Consider the following 23,596-nt stretch of genomic DNA (forward strand, 5'->3'; position numbering starts at 1 on the left):
TTTTCCCCTATTGGATAATTGAACTAATGTTCAGAGGTCCTGAAGCTCCAAGATTTTGATTTTTCAACCACTGCAGAAGTGCTTCACAAATAGTGCATAGTATTGTTTTACACTTCATCGGTTGTTCTTTTATCTTGAGATATAGAAAAAAATGGTTCAAAAGTGGTAATAGCTAGAGCTATAAACGAATCGAGTCGAACCGAGTATCTCTTGTGAACTCTATTCATTGAGCTACCCAAGCAATACTCATGTTTGTTGGATAATATTCGAGCTCCAAATCTGTACTCGTGTTCAATTTGTTAAGCAAAATCTAAGTTCAAACTCGAACTCAACTCCTTTAATATAAACGAGCCGTTTGTGAACAATTAAACCTAGAATTAGGAAGTAAGAATACAATATTAACTACTCCCTCCGTCCCATTGTTAATGTCATATTTCCACTTTTTGCTTGTCCCAAAATTTGAGTCACTTTGAAAAAGTCAAATCACTTTTACAATTATTTTCCAGTTATACCCTTCTATTGACAAGTCAAGATTGTTACTAACCAATTCTGATGGACCCAGCCACAACACATCATCGGAAGTTATACCCTTCTGGTTGTCTTTGCCTTTTAGTCAAAGTGACTTAATGGCAAGTGGTCCCACCAGTTTGTTGTTTCACTCCACAAACAGCAAAGGGTACGCTTGGAAGAGTCAGATAAGCCTGTCCCGTAATGTTACTGTACATAAAAAGTGCGTTTCCCAAAAAACGTCCCAAATTTTGGAACGGAAGGAGTATAAATTTTATGAAATGACAATTAGTTCCATGTTGGCGAACAATTGTTTAAATTCACAAACGAACTTGTGTTCTTTTTATTACTTATCAAGCCAAAATATTTGTTCCAACTCGACTCATAAAATTTTGAACAAGTCGTTATTGAACACGAATGAGCCTAGACGAGTCGAGCTAACGAACAGCTCGGTTCGTTTAACAACTCTACTCAAGACATTATCGGCATATATTTATACAGAAGAAAAATTCTCCTAGATGCATTGAAAATGTACTTGTACCTTCATTATGAAGGTAACTTTGCCACGTCTATCAAACAATGAAAAGGTTATTGTGAAATAATAAGTATACGCTTAATCAATTTCATCCACAGGTATACAGGTTTACCTACTAATGCTATAATTTTATTTTTTTTGAAAATATACTTAGGCGAACAACAATTGTCGAGTATTATGCGGCGCAATTTGATTGCTTCCTGTGTATTCGGTCTTCTGTTTCTCTCGTATATTACCTTTAGCTTCTCTGAATTCTGCATTATCTTGCCTCTGGCTGCCTTCCATAACTGGGAGAAAATTTTAGTAATCGATAAACAAAGAACCAGAAGAAGACAGTTGTCAAGTCCATAAGTTGGAAGCTCATTGCAGTCCCCAAATAAAACTGCCAACTTAAGGTGATACCAAAAGATAGGGCCCTTTAAACATCAAAGTTGACTTGATTCATGATTCTTCATTTCCTGTAATTATAAGAAAAGCGGAAAAGATAATTATTCTGAAACTAAACTTTTTAATAAAAATTCACCAGGAAATACGAAAGAATAATTACCATCGACACGATTTTGCAGTGAGCTGTGTTGTGCCTTGTTTGCCATCCTTTTTGCTGCCACAGCTGCGATTTTGTTGTCCAGAAAACAGTCATGAAGAGGAACTTATTGAGAATTAATTAAAGATAATTAGAAAAGATGCACCAATAGCATAGATATAACATTTCAGAAACCCATTAGCAGGACTATCCAGCACATTCAATCATACAACACAAGACTTCCAACCATCAAAAGAAACAGCCAACACTTCAAGAAACGATAGAAACATATTAATCACATTCAAAATCCAAGACACAATGAACAGAATTTCCTATCGGAGACAGACAGAACATATAGATGAAGAAAATCTTAGATGAGCCTCTATCTACCCGAACAACTTAAAAAAAAAAAGGGAAGAGGTTCAAGAATCAAATGGAAATTCCAGTTATGCATATTGTCCGCCATAAGGACCAACTGCCCAAACCAAGTATGCTCTAGTACTAAGCAGGATGGTTTCAAGAGGAAGTTCCATTTTGATCTTCATATAAAGATTCCAACAACACAATCAGTTAATTAACTCAGATCAAGAAAAAGAGGTAAAATAAAGAGATATCGCCAAAGTTTAACTTTAAGAAAATGTTAAATCTTTTGTTCTCATATATCATGACTGGATCCTAAAAGTTTCCCTCATTCCGATTCTTTGACCTCCATTGTAGCAGTTATGCAAATCTGACCTTTAAATTTCCGCTTCTTCTTTGCTCTCCTCCTCTTCCTCTCTGCTTGTGTTAGCTCTGAATCTTCTTTAATATCTCCTTTTCCAGTAAAAACTTCCTCAGGAGCCAGCATGGCTGCATCAGAGACCGCCAGCGGTGCAATCTACAATTACAAAAGTAAATAACTCAATTTCACCCCAAGTTATAAAACTATGAACTGCGGATGATAAACTTTTTTAAGACAGCAAAACATACCTCTTCCATAGCCAGTGCAGGGACATTGGCTTGTATAGACATATCTTCTATGACCTACCCCCATCAAAGTCAAATGTAAGTAGCATAAAAAGGTTTCTATGCTATACGATGTATTATAGCAGAAACCATACCGGTTTTGGAGTGAAGTGAAAATGTGATAGAGCATCCAACTTTAAGCACAGTTCTTTGAACAGCATACCTGCCTGAATATGCACAAAAAGAAAGAGGAAATAGAGATCACAAAGAAGTTGAACACCAAATATTATTTATATCTTTGAACCTTTTCCGATTTCTATGCAAGGAAAGTACAGTGTTCCTTCATGCAACAGAATTGAAGGTGTGCAGCTCTATACCTGCTGTATAATTGGTGCCTTTTACTAGAACTCAAGCATCAGATTATAAAGAGTGAAGTTGAATCCTACATTTAACTTAATAACTGTACTAATAAACAAAGAAAGATTTCCCTAAAAGTCAAAAAATATTGTTCAAAGAAGAACTGGGAAAAAAAATTACTTGTAATAATCATTATACTCAATACATTCTATCTAAATATGCATTAACAAAGAAATTGGCAGAAAAGCTGAATAGAGACTGATGTGTTGATTTTATGAAGCAGAGGTAAAGGGCAAGGAAGTACTTCTTTCTTTTGTTGATCTGAGATTGAAAGGGCTGTTGAAACCAGGCCAGACTTTTGGACATATTCTTCCTGCATTGATAGGAAAACGACGATGTTATCATGTTACCATAGAAGAATAATCCAGATTGAGAGAAAAGTATATACACATGCATGTAAAGGTAAATGTTGCATCAACAGTAGCCAATAGATTTCTATAAGATAGGTAACAACAATTTCAGCTATACTAACCTCATAAATTTCAGCAAGGCCTTTTTTGCTTTTATTCTCATCCTGCAGATTATTGGGGGAAAAAAAACACAGATATCTTAACTTACTAAGGATGATATCATTGAATATCCACCTTACAGGAAGAAGAAAACTCGCACGAAATACAATTACCAATTCTTTTACTTCTCTTGGAGCTCTGGATGGTAAAGTAGGAGGTTTCTGAACATCATCAAAGCGCCCCTAAGGGAAAAAATATAGAAGAGGAGGAAGAAGAAGAAGAAGAAAGTGAACATCAGCACTTCAACGGAGATAAAACAACATCATCAATTCCTTGAAGCAATATGTTTTAGAAGTAAAAGAATGATACAGGAACTGAGACACATACAGACACAAATCAGATGGTACAAATATGCAAACAGACAATTAATATATCCTTTGCCCCTGTGGTAGTTACTAACACAAGCCAATAGTAGACATACATGTTCTCCATCCTTTTTTGTCATTCAATCACATACTTTATCAATGATTGTCCAGTTCAATTTTCATATACTAACCCAAAGACATTAGCTGCTGTCCTGTCATGGCACATTGTATTAAAGATTTACAGAAAACTAGGAGTCCAGAAACTTCAAACCATGCACACCCAGGGGAAACAGATTTAAAGGCATTAAGAAAAAAAGGGCATAAGCATAAGGAGAACACTCACTTCTGAGGTTCATTTTCATTTCTAAGAAAACCAACTGCTACAACAAAATCATTGTAATCAATCCATCTACGAAGAAGCAAGCACGTACACTATTTTAAATTGTAATAAACAAATATCGCAACTGTCAGAAGAGAAATTCACCTCAAGGATCCTCTTCTGAATCAATTCTTCCAGGGATGCAGTAACCTCTTCAGTAATAACTGGGGCAGGTCTCACATTGTGCTCGAAATCAAGATCAACTTCTAATGCACTGTTTTTTGGTCTTTTAGCAGCAGTTACCTGTGATCATAGACTATATGGCTCAGGACTTATCAGGCATATAATGCATCACTAGATCTACATTGCTTGATGGAAGATAATTATGCTGAGAAACTAAGAACAATACCTCCCCTTGCATAGTCCAGGTCTTTGGTTCTAAGTTCGCTTTCTCCATCTGCTCTATTGTAGAACGGAGTTTTTCAAGCTCTTTCTCATGAGTGGAAAGCTTCTGTTTCTTCTGTAACTAAAGAGGAAAACAAATTCCTTGAATAATCAATAATTACAACAGCAAGGACATATGGATTGTTGACAGGAGGCAACAATGTGCACGTGACTAAGATACAGATAATGAATCCATTCTTATTTTTCTTTCCAGCTTTTTTTCCTCAGTAAGAGAAGAAACAATTGTTTACCTGATTCTTCTCATCATCACTTGATTCTTCACTCAATTCCCCGTCCATGTCCAAGTTATCAGATCCATGAAGAAGCTTAGATTTTCTCTTCTGACCCATTTTCCCTTTACCACCAAAGAAGTCTTCATATCTATGAGTTGCAAGTACAGAAATGAGAGCTGTTCAAAGTTTTTAAATTAAACACAAACAAAGAGAAACCAAAATGTATACTAAGAAAAACTGAAGAAATGCACAAAAAGGAAAAATACAGCCTCAAGGTATAACAATCGATAAAAAAGTACAGTGATAATGCATAAGGTACCCTCTGAAGCTCAATGAACAAGAGACCAAAGCAATAAGCAGCGACATATATCATGACTTAATAGATTATGACACTAGTACGTTGCAATCACCAATTAGCTATTCAAATGTAGAAACAAGCAAAAAGAGAAGAGGGGAAAATAAAGGAAAAAAGGCATGCATCTGTAAGAACTTGAATACAAGGCATAGACCTTCTACCACCATGCTCTTTAACATACATTAAAGATAAATATAGCAGCTCCTTTTTAACAAACTTAGAATCTGCAGTATCTTGAGGAAAAAGGGGACTTTAAGCATAATCAGTTCACTAACAAGAAAGACAGGTTTTCAAATTGCTCATATCTTTTAAGGAAGACGTGAATTTGAACTAATATCAGAACATCCAATTCCAGGTTTAAAGTCCTTAAAGCTTCCACTGATGGCTATGCACTTTACAATTAGCCTGAAATTGACTCATCACAGTTCCTAATGTCCTACCTGAGCTTGGTCAAGCAAATTGAAAAACAAGCCATAGCTAAATGAAATTGTGATCACAGGCTAAGATCAGAAAGTTACTTGGTGATGTGATAATATGGTTGAGGAAGAAAACTAGAGGAAATGCCAAAAGTTTAAATTCTCCAAAGTAGAGGGCTCATCTGTAGCCAGCACACAACTGGATAAGATTGTGCACATGAGAAAGAGAGAGACAGAAAGAGAAAGAGACAGAGACAGGGACAAAGGTGCAAGTAGGCAAGGCAAAAGAAGAACAAAAGGCATTCAAAAAGAAGAAATCTGTAACGTCTAAAATAAGTGCTTCTGTTGGAGGCCAAACATGAAGCCTGGGGACAAAAATTGATGTGAAATGAATGATCAGTCTCTTTCATACTGTATGGCTTCTGCAGGTTTCTAGTCATTGATTAGTCAGCATTCATGAAAAGCATCTACCTTCCAACTCTTATTTAATCATTTGCATACATCATGTCCACAAAGCAAGCAATCTCAGTTGCAGATTTTCCCCCCTGCCACGCATGAGCTTTTACCTAATGATGCATTAAAGATGCTATTGTAACCAGAAGGCCCCTCATGATACCTATAAGCTGAAACAAGAACCGATTTGCAATAAGTTATGACATTTAATGCTCATCGGTGGATATGCATGAAATTTTAGTTATAAACTATATACACATTAATCCTTGATTAACAATATTAGAGAAAAATTTCTTCCTCATACTGTCGGGAACACAGAGCAGCTCTCATTGGTTAACTGATTAGCCGACACCCATTTTTACATGAGTATGGCATCTTACGTTAAGAATCCAGAATACTGTAAAAATGTATCTAAAGTACTTAGCTCCAATGATCATTCACTACAATGCAATTACAAAGCCTGGATTTTTCTGCAATTTCTTTCAGCAGTGTGGCAGACAGTACATATCTTATGTAACAGTTCTCATGTTTAATGAGTAAGAGGAACTTCTCTCACAATCATCCACTAGATCTTGTATCAAGATAAGCAGGAAGCTGAACGGTTTTTAAAAAAAAAATAAACAAGAGATGGACATGCCAGAATGGAAATTTTGAAAGCTTAGAATAAGATGAGATGGGAAATGTTACTTACCCAAAAATCAAAAAGGAAATAAAAAAAAAATCTACACTTATAAGTAAAAGCTAAGTTTTCTTCTGAAAATGTGGTTTCCTTCTGACATTTCTCTCAACTAAGAAGGGTACAACCGTACAATCAGGTTATCTGTTGGGTTCTTTTTGCTTGTTGTGGAGGAATGGGCACCATCTACATGCAGATGACCCCAAATACAAGACAGCCTTGCCCTCCACAACGATTCCAATACCAAGCCAAAGAGCTGAACAAATACAAATACATAAAACCTAACATGAAAGGTATCTTCTATTTTAATTTGCTTTATCTTATTAGCTAAGCGTTAGCTGCAGATACAGAAGTTCTGATTGAGATGCACAAAGATGCATCAGTTAACCATCACATAAGGGGCTAATGGTGAGCAGTCAAATACCCTAAAACTGGATTGCCTCCAGCTTTCTAAAACCCATGTGGAGGCAGATTGATGTTATTACTGCACCTTGCAGAAACAATTTTTAATGAACACAAAACTTGACCCCTTGTCCAGAAACAATAACTTAACATCCATGTGGTCTGTAAATCCAGCAAACCTTGAAGATTTACCTATAAAAAACTGCTATCTTCTCTACCACTTCATTCAAACCACTTTTTTTCCTTTTTTTTTTTTCAACACGCTGTTATTCAAGAACTTAAATCTACAAAATTTAAAGCGATTACTAGCTCTCCTCACCCTACAGGCACAACAAAACTACATATTTACAACTAGAAACAGAAAGAATTAAAACCAAAAAATAGGTATAAAACCTGGCGTTTTCCAACTCCTCTCCACTCTCATCATCTTCTCCAACATCAACCCCCATTACTCCTAGCTACAAAAATAAACGAGTGTTAAAAAAAAAAGTTAGAGCAGTTGAAAGCAAATAACATAAAAAATGAAACACCCCAAAAACTACCCTAAAGATGAAAACTTTCCCCAAATTATGCTACAACTTCTCAAAAGTTCACTCACCTCGTCATCCTCCTCTTCTTCATCCTCATCGTCATCCTCATCCTCATCATCTCCCTCCTTGTCGTTGTCATCCTCCTGATCCCTCTTCCCCTGCTTCTTCTCCTTCTTCAACCCATATTCCCTTGCCTCGTCCTCCTCCAAATACTCCTCCAACTCCTTTATCTTCAAAAACTTATCCTCAACTCCTCCCCCTCCTCCATCTTCTTCCTTCCCCTCGTGCGCATTGCCCTCTTCTTCCTCTTCCTCCTCCTCCTCCTCCTCCTCATCATCATCATCATCATCATCCCCCTCCATCTCCTCATCCTCAAACTCATCAAAACCCTCCTCATTTTCCATCTTTTCGTCACCATTACTGATAGTACCAACGTCATTACCATCATTTTTCTTATCTTTTTCACCTAAATTAAACAAATTCCTGATTTCTTCAGGATTCTTCTCAAACTTTTTAACTTGGCGGCGGAGGGAGGATATCAACGGCTGTGTTTGTAGGTCAATTTGCTGCCAAATTTGCTCAGCGTCGAACCCATTTACTAAAAGGTGCGAAAACGGGGATTTTGGGGTGTAGGGTTTAAGAGAAGAAAACAAGTATTCTGAAGCTAAACGAGCAGCTTTAGATAGGTCTTCTGATGGAGAGAGATATAATGGTGGATCGGTAGATTTTAGCTTCCGGAGGGCTTCTCTGCCCGCCGCGGTTTCTGGGCCGTCTCCGGCGGTGACGGCGGCGGTTGGCATGGCTGAGTCCGGTGGTTATTGGTTGTGGGGTTTTGTGCACTAGGGGTTTTATAGCTAGTTTGTGAGTTTAGGACAGAAAGGAAAGGATGAGAAACCGCCTAAATTTGAGAGAAAAGAAAAGAAAAGAAGAAGAGAAGAAAAGTGATTTGTTTGGGAGCTTTGAAAATAAATGGAATTATTTTGGGTATATAAATTCATGTAATGACTTTTTAAGGGTAAGATAGGTATTTAAAAAGTATCGGTAGGCTTTTAACAGTTTCTTTTGTTTGGCTCAAATTTTCTTTTGTTTTTCTCCCAAATTTGGTCGAAAATTTTTTTTAGGGATAATTTCATATACCTCCCCTGAGGTTTCTGACAGTCTCAATCACCTCCCCTAAAGTTTGTAAATTCTCAGCTACCTCCCCTGTCAGATTATTGGGCCCCAATTGTGACATCATGGATGATGAATTGACAGAAATATCCTCAGTAATTATAATATATTCTGAAAAGTGCAATGAAATAATTAGTGAAATGAGTAATACATAGGATTAACTAACTTAACTGGAATTTGGATACAAAATGAATTCCTAATTTCGATTTAGAGAAAAGGCAATATCTTGGCCATTTACAATCTAGTTATCAGATGCGATCCAAATTTCCTCTCTATTCTTAGCAAGATTCATGATGTTTCATTGCCATTAGTATTATTTTTGCATAGTTCAGGGTTATATCAGCTTATACATTTTCATCACCACCTTCTGGTTTATGGTGGAATCTGGAGAATATGAACAACACTGCATTTTTCCTCTTTGTAAGCTGAATTATCATCCTTCCAGAAATTCAAAGTTCATGGTCCGTTCTTTAGTTAATTCAAGTACAGACAGTTGCTCTTTTTCAGCGTTCTTTCATCTCTCCCTGTGTGAATAGGCAAGTGCCTTAACCCAATCAAAGAGAACTGAAAGCAAAAGTATCTTCCATGCTGCTAAATCTAAACACTAATAACTACAGTACTTAAATTCTATACATAATGGCTGCAACTTGTTAGAAAGCTGTGATCTGATGGCAGTATAAATGCCAAAGCTGACAACACGATATCTATGGGCTATTAACATTAAACGATATTAACCTCCTAAAGCACGTTTGATCGCTGCTCTTTGCTCTGTTGTCATTTTTGTTGGAAACTTAACTTCAAAGTTGATCTTCAAATCACCTCTATTATGGGGCTCCTTTGCAATAGGCATTCCCGCTTTATCAACCACAAGTTCATAACTAGGACTGATAATGTCATTCACTGGGATTGACAATTCGCGTCCATCCAGCGTTGTGATGTTTACTGTTATCCCTCCTAATGCCTCAGCTAGCGTCACTGTATATTTCATGATGAGATCATTACCATCTCTCTTGTATATGTTATGAGGCTTCTCTTCAATCACAAATACAAGATCTGCAGGAAGCTCGTTGAACTACTCATTCCCTTTATCAGGAAATGTTATCTTTGTTTCCTTCTTCCATCCCGGCTTTACTTCAATGGATAGAATCTCTTGTCTCTGTTGACATCCTCCTAAAGGAATTTTAGTCACAAGGGTAGTCAGTGAAGAAAATAAAACAATCTTAGATTACCTGATCATACATTCACTGTAATATTTCAAACATAGATGAAAAACTCATTCGCAACCAAACAACAAAAGATGATGCATTATGTTTAAGAGATGCAGCTTAATGTTGCCAATTGAAAAGGACCGCATCTGATAACTAGATTGTAAATGGCTAAGAATCAGTTTCATAACTTAACTGGGATTAACTTGAAGTTTAGGCAATATCTGTTTCTTATTGAAAATGAAGTTGGAGAATTCCATGATGAATCTACCAGGCTTGAAGAAGCCATGTGCATCTGTTTGTAGCTAGTTCAGCTTATACTTCTTTGTTTACTTTTGTTTTACCTCAGCCACAACCCAACAATATGCATTGTTATCTGTTGCAACTCCACTTTGCAATTAAATAGAGAAGCAGGCAAGATTACTGATTCTTTTGACCGTTAAATTGTACTGGACAAAGGGCCGTTGGCATGAAGCAGAAGACAATTGTAATAGCATCCTTGCCTTTTTCCATCAGTTTCACATACACCCCCTGAAATTTCATACTTGTTAGAAGCCTTTGTACTATTCAACATAAACATCCTCACTAATGACAATCTTGAGGGCAGAGGTGAAATTTTTTTATTTTCTCTCTGCTGATACATATTTTATATTGATTGTCCACCTCAAATGGGTTGAATTTGACATCATCTACTTAGTTTTAGGGTAGGTAGCTGAGAATTTACAAACTTCAGGGGAGGTGATTGAGACTGTCAGAAACCTCAGGGGAGGTTTCTGAAATTATCCCTTTTTTTTAAAACTGTAGTAGATATTTTATCCTTCTAAATTTGTTTATTTTCTTTCTTTCCTATCCTATGAAAATCTCCCAAAAATATTTGACAAGTTAATTTTTTCTTCTTTTCATATCAACTTGTCCTTCCTTTCTTATCTTTTCTGTTCAAATTTTTTCATCTGAACTAGTTAGGGTTTAAAGGTTTTAAATAAAAGTAGATAGCGAATATTAAGAATAATAGTCAGTAAAATATTCAAAAAATGTATAAAATGAAAAAAGATTAAATACTTGTAAATTGCATATAATTTTACATTTTTTTAAATATAAATATCTAATTAATAAGTTTACAAGAAAAAAAGGACTAGTTTGGATATAATTTGGAAAATTTTAATATCATAGACACTCTAAATATTGTCAATGGCACATAACTATTTTTTTGAATGTAATTTTGTAAAAATTGCAAAAGAAATAGAGTTTTATAAATAATAATTGTAGTCTTTTGAAAAAGATTATTTTGAAATAATAATTGCAATCTTTTGAAAAATTTATTTTGTATAATGCATTATTGTAATGTTTATTAAATTGTTTATATGAGATGAAAATATAATTAAAAATAAAAAATTGTTGAAAACTTATACAAGGAGTGATAATCACTTTCCCATTTTTATCATTTCGTATTTTACTTTATTATCATTCTACTTTTGTTAACTAGTTGTTTACAATTTTCTAACAATTTGTTGGATATTTATCAAATAAGAAATTTATTAATTTCTAATTTTCAACTTAATTTTACTTTTTAAAAAATTAGTGCTTATATCCTATTACAAATACTCATTAGACAAGCTTATTAAAAATTTAAGATATGACATTTTCAATCTCCTAATTTACTAAAAAAAATTTATGCAAATTTAAAAGATAAAATAATCTCAATTGAATATCTATTCCTTTTAACAAAAAGTTTGGGTTGCTATTGAATAATGTAAAATAAAATGGAAAAGAAAATAAAGAAGAAAAAACTAAAAACTAGACCAAAAAAATAAAAGTTAACTACCAGTCTTCTACTATGCTGCTTGTCCAACAACCTCCAATTATTCAAAATTGAGGTAAAGTCAAAACAATCTAAAAATTTGAGGGGGGTTTTGTGTAATTTTACTAATCAAATCATGACTGATTTGTTCTTGTTAAGATAAATGATAGCCTTCGTCTATTATTTTTGCCCAAATCTGTTCACTCCCCCAATTCTCAGACCCCATCTGCACAGGTTTTATCAAGTTTTGTTATTGAATCTTTGCTTAAATTTCAATCAAATCGTTTGTGGGTTTTGAATTTTGTGAGCAGGGGGTCTGAGGAGAAATTATCATCTGGGGTTGCCTTTTCATCAAGGTAGGATCAAATGGATGATGGTGATGAGTTGCTGCCTTGGGAAGGTCAGAAATCAGACAGTGAAGAAGAGGACAAGTCGTCAGCCTACTCATCCTGCGGTGAATCGGAGTTTGAGAGGTATTGTAGTGCTAATTCAGCTATGGGAACTCCCAGTGTTTCTGGTTCTTCAGTTTATGAGTTTGCTGATTCTGAATTTGGGTCTTTGAAAAGTTTCAAACTTGGGGGTGAAAATAGAAATTTAAAGAATCTTGGTGTTGGCATGAAATTATCATGTTTTAGTAGTGATCCTGGTACTGCTAGTAGTAGTAGTCATTCAAGAAATGGATTTTTTGATGGGAAAAAGAGAAGTGACGAAGAACATTTCGATGGGTTTTTGGGGATGAGTGAGGGGATGGATTTATATGAAGATTCTGATGTTTTAGTGAATAACAATGAGGTTGGCTTGGTGGGAAATGATGAAATGGGGATTATGGGAAATCAAGATTCTTGGGGAAATCAGGGTATTCATGAAGATGTCAATAGAGTAAGTAATGATGGGAATTTGATTAGATTAGGGGTTAGTCGTGGTTCAAGTGGAGACATTGGAGAGGGTTCAGAGGTGGTAAATGGTAATCAGGAAGAGGAGTTTAGGTCAAGTAGAGGTGTTGAATTAGTGGATGGTTGCTTGGAAGGGTCAGGTTCAACATCTAAGTCAGAATCATATGGAGGGCATGACGGGAGATGCTCTGATGAAGATGAGAGCTCATCAAGGTATGAGCATTCTGAAGGTGAGGATTCTATGTCTGGTGGTGGTTCAGATGGTGGGACAAAGGCTGATTTGTACAGCATGAACAATGTACAATATTCAAGTAGAGAAGGAATTAGTAAAAACGAAAATGAATTGTTTATGACTTCAGCAGTAGCCTTTGGATCAGATGATTGGGATGATTTTATGCAAGAAACTCGGGGAAATGTTGTGAATACCATGGTACACGATGGATATCGTGATGAGAAACAACAGATTGCTGGTAATGAAATTGATTATTTGGATTCAGCTTCTGCTAATAGTACTGGACATTTTGTCTCTGGTTATAGAGAGCAGGAGGAAGAGGTGGTAGATATTCCAAGAACCAACCATCAGATATATGATAATGGTGAATCATCAGAGTCTGTGAATGCTTCATCTTCACACACTTCAGATATGAAATTTGATAAAGCAGAGCAAGGAGATGGGAAAGGCGTTTCTGATGAAGATTACCAAATCAGTTGTGCTAATGGATTAGATCAGGGTTCTCTAACAAAAGAGAACCCTCGAGGTATAACCCTGGGTATGCAGAACCCTGAAATGGAAGAAGTGCATCAATGTGCAAACAAAGGGGAAGTAACTAGCAATCTTGATGATTTTGTTTTGGAGCAAGTGAAGTTGGAGGAAAGAAACTTAGTTTGTGACCCTCTATCTCATAATGTGGATAATCAATCCTTTTCACTTTCAAGAAAAAATACTGAGGATAGAAAGGACAAAAGTTTTATGGAGAATAACACGTGCTCATCATCATTGCCGGCTGAGAATGAAACGAATGGGTTCATGGAGAATCCACCTGTTTTATTCAATCACTTTGAAGATCACTTTTCAACAGTTAAGGTCTGTTGTTATTCTCTTTCCTATATCAATCATAAATTTGAGACTGTTTGAGGCTTACTTTGTTTGCACTGTATTTTATCCCTTTATGGGCATCCATTGGTGATTGGAAGCATGTTAAATGTATAGACGTGTTCAATAGTTATTGAATGCGGACAATCATTTAGTAACAAATTAAGTAATATTAGCTTTTGCATGCATCATCAATCAGTGTTTCTCTCCTCGGCCCATAATGGTGCTTCTCTACATATCTGGAAATTTACGCATCATGAACAAACTAAATATTCCATGAAGTAAGTTTTCCCCATACCTAGTTATGTGGTTGTATAAGAAGGAACTAGGGGCAGTTGCTTTTCTCAAGTATTTACTTCTCGATTGCTTGAACTGCCCTTTGTCTGTTCATGTGGGAAAGGGAAGTTCTGCTGGATTCTGTTTGAACGGAAGGTTGGAAATTTAGCGTTCTTGTGAACTGTTCAAGGAGTAAAGTGGCTAGGTCTGTATTGTCTATTTACTCTATGTACTGTAAATGTGTTGTTTATAGGCCAATGCTTAATGTAGATTTAATTTGGTTGCTGAGATTGCACAACTTGTTATTTGATCATAGTGGTTTCTTAACTTCTTTTGTAAAATTGCAAAATGCAAATTGGAGTTTCTGAGAGGCATGAGACATCTGGATGATTTACTTGCATTATCTTTTTCCTCTTGGTAGTTGTGTTCTCAAGGGGGCTGGAATCTGGAGTATAGATCTGCTTTTCTTCTGCTAGTGCAGGCTGCCTATTTCATTCTAGAGTCTAGATTGTCATCTTCTTCTTTTGGGATGGGATTTAGTGGCTTTCCTATCTTTGTACAAGATGACTCATTTCTTTTTTCTTCTCTCTAATGTGATGCAGAGAGGAAATTGTAAAGAATTCTATGATGAGATGGTTCATGATATGGAAGAAATATTACTTGATACAGGCAAGTCTCATGGTGCTCAATTAACTCAGGGTAGGACTGCATTTCAACCCCAGATACCTGTACCCTCAAGAGATGGTGGCTCTACTGCTTCCACTTCTGGTACAGATGATGCCTACCCTCTGATTCATCTTCCTCTGAGGATTGATGGTTTAGAGGTTGTAGGTGCCCGGCAGAAGCAAGGTGATGTTTCATTTAGTGAAAGATTGGTTGGTGTGAAAAAATACACGGTCTATATTATAAGAGCGTGGAATGGAGAAGAAACCTGGGAAGTTGAGCGCCGATATCGTGATTTCTATGCTCTCTACCACCAATTAAAGAAGCTCTTTGCTGATCAAGGCTTGATTCTTCCTCCTCCTTGGTCCTCTGTTGATCGAGAATCTAGAAAGATTTTTGGTAATGCTTCTCCAGATGTCATTGCTGAGAGAAGTGTTCTGATCCAGGAGTGTTTACAATCTGTTATCGACTTCAATATTTCCTCCAGCACTCTCAATCCTCTGATACGCTTCTTATACCCATCAAAAGCCATTCCTAGTTCTCCTTTAAATGCTACACCCTTATCACAATCACAACTGCCTGCCAAAGGCAGTGATTTAGAGAATGCTTCCATGCTGGGGAGCACTATATCTCTTGTAGTTCAAGTCTGGCCTCACAAGTCTGTAAAACAGATGCTAGATGCTCAACATAATATCTGTGCTGGTTGCCACAAGAATTTCGATGAGGGAAAAAATCGGATGAAGGAACTTGTACAGACGCTTGGATGGGGCAAACCCCGACTTTGTGAGTACAGTGGGCAGTTATTCTGCTCATCATGCCATAGTAATGACACGGCTGTCTTGCCTGCCAGAGTTCTGCATCTGTGGGACTTTGCTGAATACCCAGTTTCACAGCTTGCAAAATCTTATCTGGATTCTATCCTTGACAAGGTAATTGGAAAATCTTCAAATTCTTTTGTTTGGAATAAAACAGAATGTTTGGATTGTTTTATTGATGTAACACTGGGTCTCCCTCCCTCCCTCCCTCCCTCCCTCCCTCTCTCTCTCTCTCTCTCTCTCTCTGTGACATACATTTGCTAAAAGGGCCACACCTTGATTTCTATATGTTTAGATAGCAGACTACTAGTTTGCTAGTTCTGACACATGGAAAGAAATTATTTGATGAAAAATAGAAGGGCAATTCTTGCTTCAGAAGACATCAGAATAAAAAGACTCTTTGTAGCTATAGATGCAGGATTGTATCAATAGTTGTATTTTTGGTCTTCAGTTAGGAAAATTTCTGGTGAATAATCAATCATAACAATTTGTGTAACTTAGCAGGAGGGAATTGCTCCCCTTTGCTTGATTGAGTACAAGTTTTGAACTTTGCAATTTTTTGTGGTAGCATCTCACACCATTCAGGAATCAGGATCCAGGTTGAAATTAAGGCTAGTGCTTGTGGTGCGTGTAGGAGCTTTAGAAATAAATGAATAATTTGCTTCCACTGCCATATTGATATTTGATATGTTTATTAGAATGGATTCACACTTAATACTTATTTTCCTCCTTGCAGCCAATGCTTTGTGTCAGTGCAGTTAACCCGTTCCTATTCTCGAGAGTCCCTGCTTTGCAACATGTAACAAACGTTAGAAAAAAGATAGGAGCTATGCTTCCATATGTTCGGTGCCCATTCCGTGGGTCCATTAATAAAGGTCTTGGATCTCGTAGATATCTTCTTGAAAGTAATGACTTCTTTGCACTTAGAGATCTCATTGATCTCTCCAAGGGCATGTTTGCAGGTTAGCATTATAAGACAAATTTGTTATGTCTTTTGATTTCTAAATAGATATGTAGGGTCAGGCATGCAGTCTTGGTAAATTATACATAAGTCGTGATATCTTTTCAGTAACTCTGTATCATTCTGCTGAATAATAGCCTCCCTCTAAATTGTGCTCAGACAATCACATGGCTCCAACTGATTAGGATTCAGTCCGTTGTTTTCCATGTTTTCTCTCCAGCTCCTCTTGCCTCATCCCATGCAGCTTTACATAGGCTGCAGACTTGAATTAAGTTGTGCTACCTTTGTTTCCCTATTTTGGATTTAGAATCTCGTTATCCCTTCAGTACTTTGATATTGTTTTGTTAAACTGTCCCAGAGAATCAATTGGTTGAAGCCCACTTGTGGCCAAGGGATTGTCATGTGTGCAATATCGTTTAGGTCAAACTAACTAGTTGCCTAGGTATTGTTGTGTGTCATAAAGAACTAGCTCATAGTCAGCCATGTTATTGTTTGTAGTAGTATATGGATTATCTCTATTTAATTGTTTCTTGTTTCTTATGATATTTGATGTGCTTCTTACAGCATTACCAGTGATTGTAGAAACAGTTTCAAAAAAAATCCAGGAACACATCATAGAACAATGCCTCATTTGCTGTGACTCGGGAATACCTTGTAATGCTCGGCAAGCTTGTAATGATCCATCATCTCTCATTTTTCCTTTTCAGGTATGTGCATAGTCTTATTTTGCTTTTCTGCATCTATGTTGATACCTTCCTTTTGTCTGGCCCTTGTCACCACACCGAAGACATGATCTTCATCTAGAGGGATTAAGGCAGCGGACGACAATCCAACTCAGAATCTGCATAATTCTCTCAGGGCAGTTTTGAGAATACCAAGACCGATCTTGCTATGAAATTGCTTGTCACATAATTATCTTTTTTGACTGTTAATATTCTTTTTCTTCATGAAAGCTCAGTGCTGCCAAGTTTGTTGCTGAGCAATCTTGATTTGCCCCACTTCTAACGAATCTGAAGAATGTAATCAAATAAGTGTACATATGTATATCTGTTTGTGTGCATGTCTTTGCTAATGTGTAAATTTTGACATTTCGTTATACAGGGTGGAGAGGTTGAGAGATGCAGATCTTGTGACTCTGTTTTCCACAGCCATTGCTTCAGAAGAATAGAGACTTGTCCTTGTGGTGCACGTCTTAAGCCTGAGGAGGCCAAGGGAATCACAGCTGGGATAAGGCGCGGTTTTGTCAGTGACATGTTTCGCACTTTAAAGTCAGCAGATGCAAGTGATGGATTTCTTTCTGGATTATTCTCGAAGGCAACGCCACAGATGTCCCAGGGACATAAAGAGGGTCCTAAAGACAAAAATACTGTCATCTTAATGGGTTCATTGCCAAGCACCTCTTTGTGAATTCTTGCATTGTATTTCTAGACGTTCTTGGTATCACCTCTAAAACCCTTACACCTAGAGTATTCTTGTACCTTTGTATATATATTAGCCAGACCTGGCCAGACTTTGGTCTCAAAATGTTGTTGCACGTTTTCTGTATCCTTATTCTTGAGCCTCTTTGTATTCTTTGGAACGCTATACTAAATAACAATAATGATTCTTTTTTTTTTTTCCTTTACATAGGATTTGCAGCAAAATGTCTTATCTTCACCTTTGATGTTCTTTTCTAGAGAGTAAAGATGAGGCATTGTAATATTGTTATGGGATAGAGGGTTACTAATTTTCGTGGATTGATATGTAACTTTCAGAAATGACATTTTGTAAACCATGAGAAGTATGAATTGGAAATCTTCCTTTTGAACATTTGTTGACCGAAGAATATTCAGCAGGTCTTTGTATGAAAAGTAGATGTTACATGTACTTTGGATATTGGAATATCCAATTAAGTGCATAGGTAATAGTTATTGTCATCTTGCAACATGCTTGACAACTAATCCTTCTGGCTATTGCAGTTTCAACTTTGGTAGCAATTACCTTTTTTTGCCTATTTCAACTTTCTTTGGTAGCTCAGCCTAAGATTAAACTTGCTCACTGCAGTTTCAGCGCTTTAGCCCATTAACTTATTTGGCAGAATTCTAAAAAAACCTGTTTAAATGGTTTGCCAAGCACAGAACTATGAACGAATTGTAATTAATTATTCGTTGAATTTATTATTCTGTCCAACAATATTTGACGGGCATCGCCATGTTGATCAGGAGAACTTTGTACTAATGGCCCCTAACATTTGTTTTATTCTCCAATTGGTTCTCTCGTGCAATTTGAAGCTTTTCAAATCATTTCTGGATTGTTCACAGAAACGCAAACAGGGTCAGAGTGAATGAATAGAAGTGATATGATCCAAATGCAATGCATACAATTCTGCTGCTATCATTTGAACTCTTTACTCAACAAACAATGAGCAGCTTTGAGTGTATATAGCAGCAGGCACAAGAAACAAAATGCTCAATCAAAAGTACAACTGTTTTCAGTTCAAATAATTGGTTTCAGCCATTTGTTACAAGGGATTATTCCATAATATTCTGCTTTTACGCCAGTCAAGTTGAACTTTGCTTTTAAGTTATACAAGAGGTTTGGAATTGTCGCCCCATTAATGCAGGTTTGGATTATTTCATTATTTTAATGTTGTTTGCTGGATTGATGAATGGCCTTACATTGGGGTACATGTCTATGGATCTAGTTGATCTTGAAGTTCTTGTGAAGTCTGGTGTATCCAAGAGTCGTCTCTACGCCAGTATGTTCATTTCGACCCCTCTTGTTTCAGCCACCGAAATCCACTCTGTAGATGATATTCTTTTTACTTAATTTGTTTGCTGCTCCTCAAACACCATGTCGAATTATCGATTTCGAATCCAATTTTTATTTCTTTGATGACCACTGTTTGACTTGTAACCCGGAATACCTGACTATATATGCGTAATTTTGAACTTCTTCTGATTGTTCAGCTGATTGTTTGATTATCTAGCCCAAAAACACTGACAAAGGCCATCACAGCATTAAGTGCTAGAAAGGGAAAATCGACAAACGCTCCATTCCTTTGTCTTTTTTAGCCATTTTTCCACACTCAAAAAGTTTTTATGGTGTTAGCAAGATAAAGAGAAATGAAATTCGTTCATTTTTGTCACTTCAGGAGGCTAAAATTATTGAGCACATCAGCCTAAGAAGGTATATTGTGCAGAGGGACAAATGGAAAGTAGTTTATAAACTGATGCAAAAATCTAGCTTACAAACAACTTAGTTCTATGATTGAGTAGGCGTTTAAAAAGCTTATTATTGCAATTTCTTAGGCATTTCTTGATCATTGATGTGCTTGTTTTATACATGGTGCTTAAACATTCTTACAGGAAGGATATTGTCTCTTGTCAAGAGACGCCATCTGTTGCTCTGCACACTTTTAATCAGCAAAGCCTTTGCTGTGGAGGTAAGGCATAAATATATATATTGGAAGCACATACTAAATTGGTGTAGCTACAGAGCCTCATATTTGTACTCTTTGCTTCTTTTTCCCCCCAACATGCCAAGACTTGAAGCAAGTTGAGTAAATTCTCTTTTTCAGGCACTTCCTATTTTTCTTCATCATTTGATCCCAGAAACAGCTACAATACTTATTTCTTCAGCACTAATACTTATTTTTAGTGAGGTAAGTTCCTCTCTGGATCCCGGATTGACCGAACTTATATTGAACCTGGTAAATTGTCAGAAAGATAAAAATTTATAGTATTCCAGAACTTGATAGAATACTTTAATAGGTGTTAGATATATTACCCTTTGTCTTTCTTCTGCTTCTTCTCCCTCTCCTGCTGTGAAGATAAGGGAATAAAAGCTAAGATAGGGCCAAAAGAGGCCAAAACACAAAGTACTTGGAGTGCAAATTCTTAATAACAAATTAGTATATCATTCATTGTTCTGATTTAAAAGGACATTTCATATGCAGATTATACCACATTCTGTGTGTTCCAAGCATGGTTTGGTGGCCGGTGCAGCTATGGCTCCTGCTGTCCATTTACTTGTCTGGATTTGCTTTCCTGCTGCATATCCTATCAGCAAGGTTCCCTAGTTGTCCTAATTTCATGTGTGTCTTTCCAGTGAACCTCCTAATTTAAGTCATAACTGAAGTGTTAAATTTACTCCTCGATATATAGTTTTCGACTACCAACTTATAGTGAAATATCTGTGTCAGCTATTAGACTTTCTGCTAGGAAGAGGGCGTATTGCGCTGTATCGTCGGGCTGAGTTGAAAACACTGGTTGACTTGCATGGAAATCAGGTACTGCTTATTCCTGATTCAACAGGATTCTTTTGTTTTATATTGTGGCAATGCTGTAATCTACATATGTAGAGGAAATCATGAGTGGATACCACCTTTTGTCTCCTGCTTTGTCGTCCAAATTGTATGGATCCAAAACCATGCTCAAGAAAGTTTCCTCATTTCGGAATGAAATAGGCTGGGAAAGGTGGTGACTTATCACATCATGAGGTATCAATTATCAAAGGCGCACTTGAACTCACTGAAAAAACAGCCCAAGATGCAATGACACCTGCATCTGAAATTTTTTCAATTGACATCAACGCAAAACTTGACAGGTAGGACCAATATTTCGACTCATAAGTTGTAACCTGTATTAAAAAAAAAAGATTTTTTTTAAAGCCTTAGTAGAGATGTTTAACATTTTAACTGTGCAAGCAGGGATTTGTTAAACTTTATCCTTGTAAAGGGACATAGCAGGGTGCCAGTATACCATGACCATCCAAGCCATATCATAGGACTTATTCTGGTAATATGCTACTGCAACTTCTTTGGTTTTTTGTTTCCCTTTTTGTCTTTGTCATTGTAAAATAGTAATGTTCCCCAAGTTCTGCTTCTTTCCTTCTTCTTTGGGTGTCCGCTAGACTTTGTAGTTTCCTACTCTTTGTAATAGCTTGTCCTTGATACTGACAATGATGAATGTTGGATATTCTGACCTTTGAATACTCCAGGTACTCTAGCAACAGGAATCTTGTAGAATTGTTTTCCTTTTTACTGATACACCTCATATTTACCATGGAATACTCTGTAAAACAATGCCTGAATGATGAAAGTTACAAGCATGGTTCAACATTGGTCTGGACCGTTCCACATCGGTCTCGGCATATCGATCGCGGTTTCGACGAGATGCAATTTTTTGAAATATTTAATATCCTAAAAATTGTAAAATAATATGATAAAAAATAATTAAAAAATTAGTAAAAATAATAAATATTCGAACTGATTTGAGATGGCTCGGGATGAATCGGGGTGACTTGGTCTTTTTTATTCGTCTTGGAGATGTCTCGGACGAGTTCTCGGTGATTCATTATCTCAAAATCATCTCGTCCCGGTATCGGTTCGGGAAGCCCTTCCGGTGACGACTCGGCTGATTCGTCTTAGTCTCGCCGAGTCTTTGAACCATTACAAGTAGTATTTGACAAAGTCAACTAGTTTTATTGGTGTCCAATTTCATCGATTTTGGTCCTGAAATATCAATACTAAAAAGTACATATAGTTGAAATTTTACATTTCCAAATCCGATGCTTCTCATTTTCTAGTTTGATGAGCAAGAGTTCCTCACTGTCATCCATTAATCATGTTCTACTCGAGGTTAAGATAATACTTTAGAATGTGCAAATCTGGAGATCTTTCTTTTGTGCTTGTTGTTCATATGATAAATGTAAACTGCAGGTGACAAACTTACTTACTATGAATCCAGCAGAGGAAGTAACAGTAAAGAACATCACGATCCGCTCTATTCCAAGGTATCTGCATCATTCAATTGACCTCATAAAATGTTCGACTAAATGAATTAGAAAGAAATTTTTTGTAATATATTTTTGAAAAGAGAAACTTCAAACTCTGTTTACACTGTATTTGTGAGCCCAATAAATGCAGCAAAAAAATAATAATAAGATAAAAAGGAAGCTACTAACTTGTATTGTCTGATTTGATCATCCATTGTATCTGATATTCTGATGGTCCTTATAATGCTTTTCTACCCCTCCTTCCTGTACTTGTGTTTGATCCTCACACAGAATGACTGTGCACTGATGATTTGTCCAAGCATAGCAGAAAATTTTCATACACACTGCATTTGAATTTCATATAATTTGGATTTATGTTCCTTGAACAGATGTTTTAGGTTCCAGTGCTGATTTCTACAGACATAACAAAGATTTGAATTCCATAGACGTTAGATTCGAAATTCAAATAGGGGAAGGAATACATACTGCTTTCCCTCATTGGCATAACTTAGTTGTATGAAGTAGTTATTTCAACGTACATTTGGAGCTGATCATCTAGATGAGTGCTGTCATGGTGTATCTGAATTTCATCCATCAACTTCTTCAATGATATTCTTTGACTAATGATTCATACTACATGCGTATTTGCCACGTTATGGGATAAAGTTTAATCATTGACCTGCTAGGGTGCCAGAAACAATGCTGTTAGTTGAATTATTGAATCAGTTTCAGAGAGGGCTAAGCCACATGGCTGTAGTCACTAGACCACAAACTGGGAAGTTCGAGAAGCCGGCTTTTAGACCCCCTGATAATGGTTAGTCCCACCTGCATGTTAGAAGCTGCATTCACTTCTTTCTTAAAGATCTTGAATTGAAAGAGATTTCATCTTCAGAAAGAGAAATAAGGTTGGAAGCTCATGGTCAAAGCCTTCTGGGGGAAAGAAGCTTCAAAAGATCACTGAGGATGCTGAAGACTCTGCCTGGAAATGACAATGTTTCCAGAAGAAGAAACTCAAGGAGTAGGAGATGGTCTGGAGAATCACACCCAGAGATCTTGAATATAAGTGATAACCCTCTTTTGACAGTCCCTCAAGAAGAGGAAGTCGTTGGTATAATTACCATGGAAGATGTCATTGAGGAGTTACTGAAAGTAAGGATTGGTTTTTTTTCCCCACTATTTTAATAAATTATTGTTCTACTCATCTCTGAAGAAACATATCCCTTGTATACTGACGTTCAGGAGGACATCTATGATGAAATGGATCATCATGGCTCATCTCGCTCAGGTTTCGGCAGCTCCTCACAAAGGATTTTAAACGATCAGGAAGCAAGATATGGGAGCACTGAATTTAGTGATAGAAGTACAATCAAATTACTTCCCTAGTTTACTATTACAA

At 36.6% G+C, this 23,596-nt stretch overlaps 3 protein-coding genes and 1 pseudogene across 3 annotated transcripts; 2 read left to right on the forward strand and 2 right to left on the reverse strand.

Moving 5' to 3' along the window:
- Positions 1 to 1,095: 1,095 nt before the first annotated feature.
- LOC113768233 (U3 small nucleolar ribonucleoprotein protein MPP10) lies at positions 1,096 to 8,474 on the reverse strand. The gene is made up of 13 exons (XM_027312505.1): positions 7,638 to 8,474; positions 7,433 to 7,497; positions 4,756 to 4,885; positions 4,470 to 4,586; positions 4,226 to 4,363; positions 3,550 to 3,618; positions 3,400 to 3,441; positions 3,172 to 3,240; positions 2,666 to 2,737; positions 2,535 to 2,588; positions 2,301 to 2,442; positions 1,590 to 1,652; positions 1,096 to 1,500 (listed from the first exon to the last, which is right to left on the reverse strand). Exons 1-13 carry the CDS (start codon positions 8,367 to 8,369, stop codon positions 1,484 to 1,486), a joined length of 1,710 nt encoding a protein of 569 aa, XP_027168306.1. The 5' UTR covers positions 8,370 to 8,474; the 3' UTR covers positions 1,096 to 1,483.
- A 995-nt stretch (positions 8,475 to 9,469) lies between these two features.
- LOC113769072 lies at positions 9,470 to 9,980 on the reverse strand (annotated as a pseudogene).
- Positions 9,981 to 11,954: 1,974 nt separating this feature from the next.
- LOC113768807 lies at positions 11,955 to 18,067 on the forward strand. Its single transcript, XM_027313303.1, has 5 exons — positions 11,955 to 13,719; positions 14,607 to 15,596; positions 16,219 to 16,444; positions 17,008 to 17,150; positions 17,545 to 18,067. The coding sequence occupies exons 1-5, from the start codon at positions 12,109 to 12,111 to the stop codon at positions 17,848 to 17,850; spliced, it is 3,276 nt and encodes a 1,091-aa protein (XP_027169104.1). The 5' UTR covers positions 11,955 to 12,108; the 3' UTR covers positions 17,851 to 18,067.
- Positions 18,068 to 18,216: 149 nt separating this feature from the next.
- On the forward strand, positions 18,217 to 23,583 carry LOC113769073 (DUF21 domain-containing protein At2g14520-like). The gene is made up of 12 exons (XM_027313555.1): positions 18,217 to 18,223; positions 19,046 to 19,180; positions 19,791 to 19,867; positions 20,003 to 20,086; positions 20,381 to 20,494; positions 20,627 to 20,713; positions 20,891 to 21,030; positions 21,134 to 21,221; positions 22,145 to 22,218; positions 22,887 to 23,014; positions 23,093 to 23,349; positions 23,440 to 23,583. The coding sequence occupies exons 1-12, from the start codon at positions 18,217 to 18,219 to the stop codon at positions 23,581 to 23,583; spliced, it is 1,335 nt and encodes a 444-aa protein (XP_027169356.1).
- Positions 23,584 to 23,596: the final 13 nt, after the last annotated feature.

The sequence above is a fragment of the Coffea eugenioides genome, chromosome 4 (genome assembly GCF_003713205.1).
Source record: "Coffea eugenioides isolate CCC68of chromosome 4, Ceug_1.0, whole genome shotgun sequence".
In the NCBI taxonomy this organism is placed as follows: domain Eukaryota; kingdom Viridiplantae; phylum Streptophyta; class Magnoliopsida; order Gentianales; family Rubiaceae; genus Coffea; species Coffea eugenioides.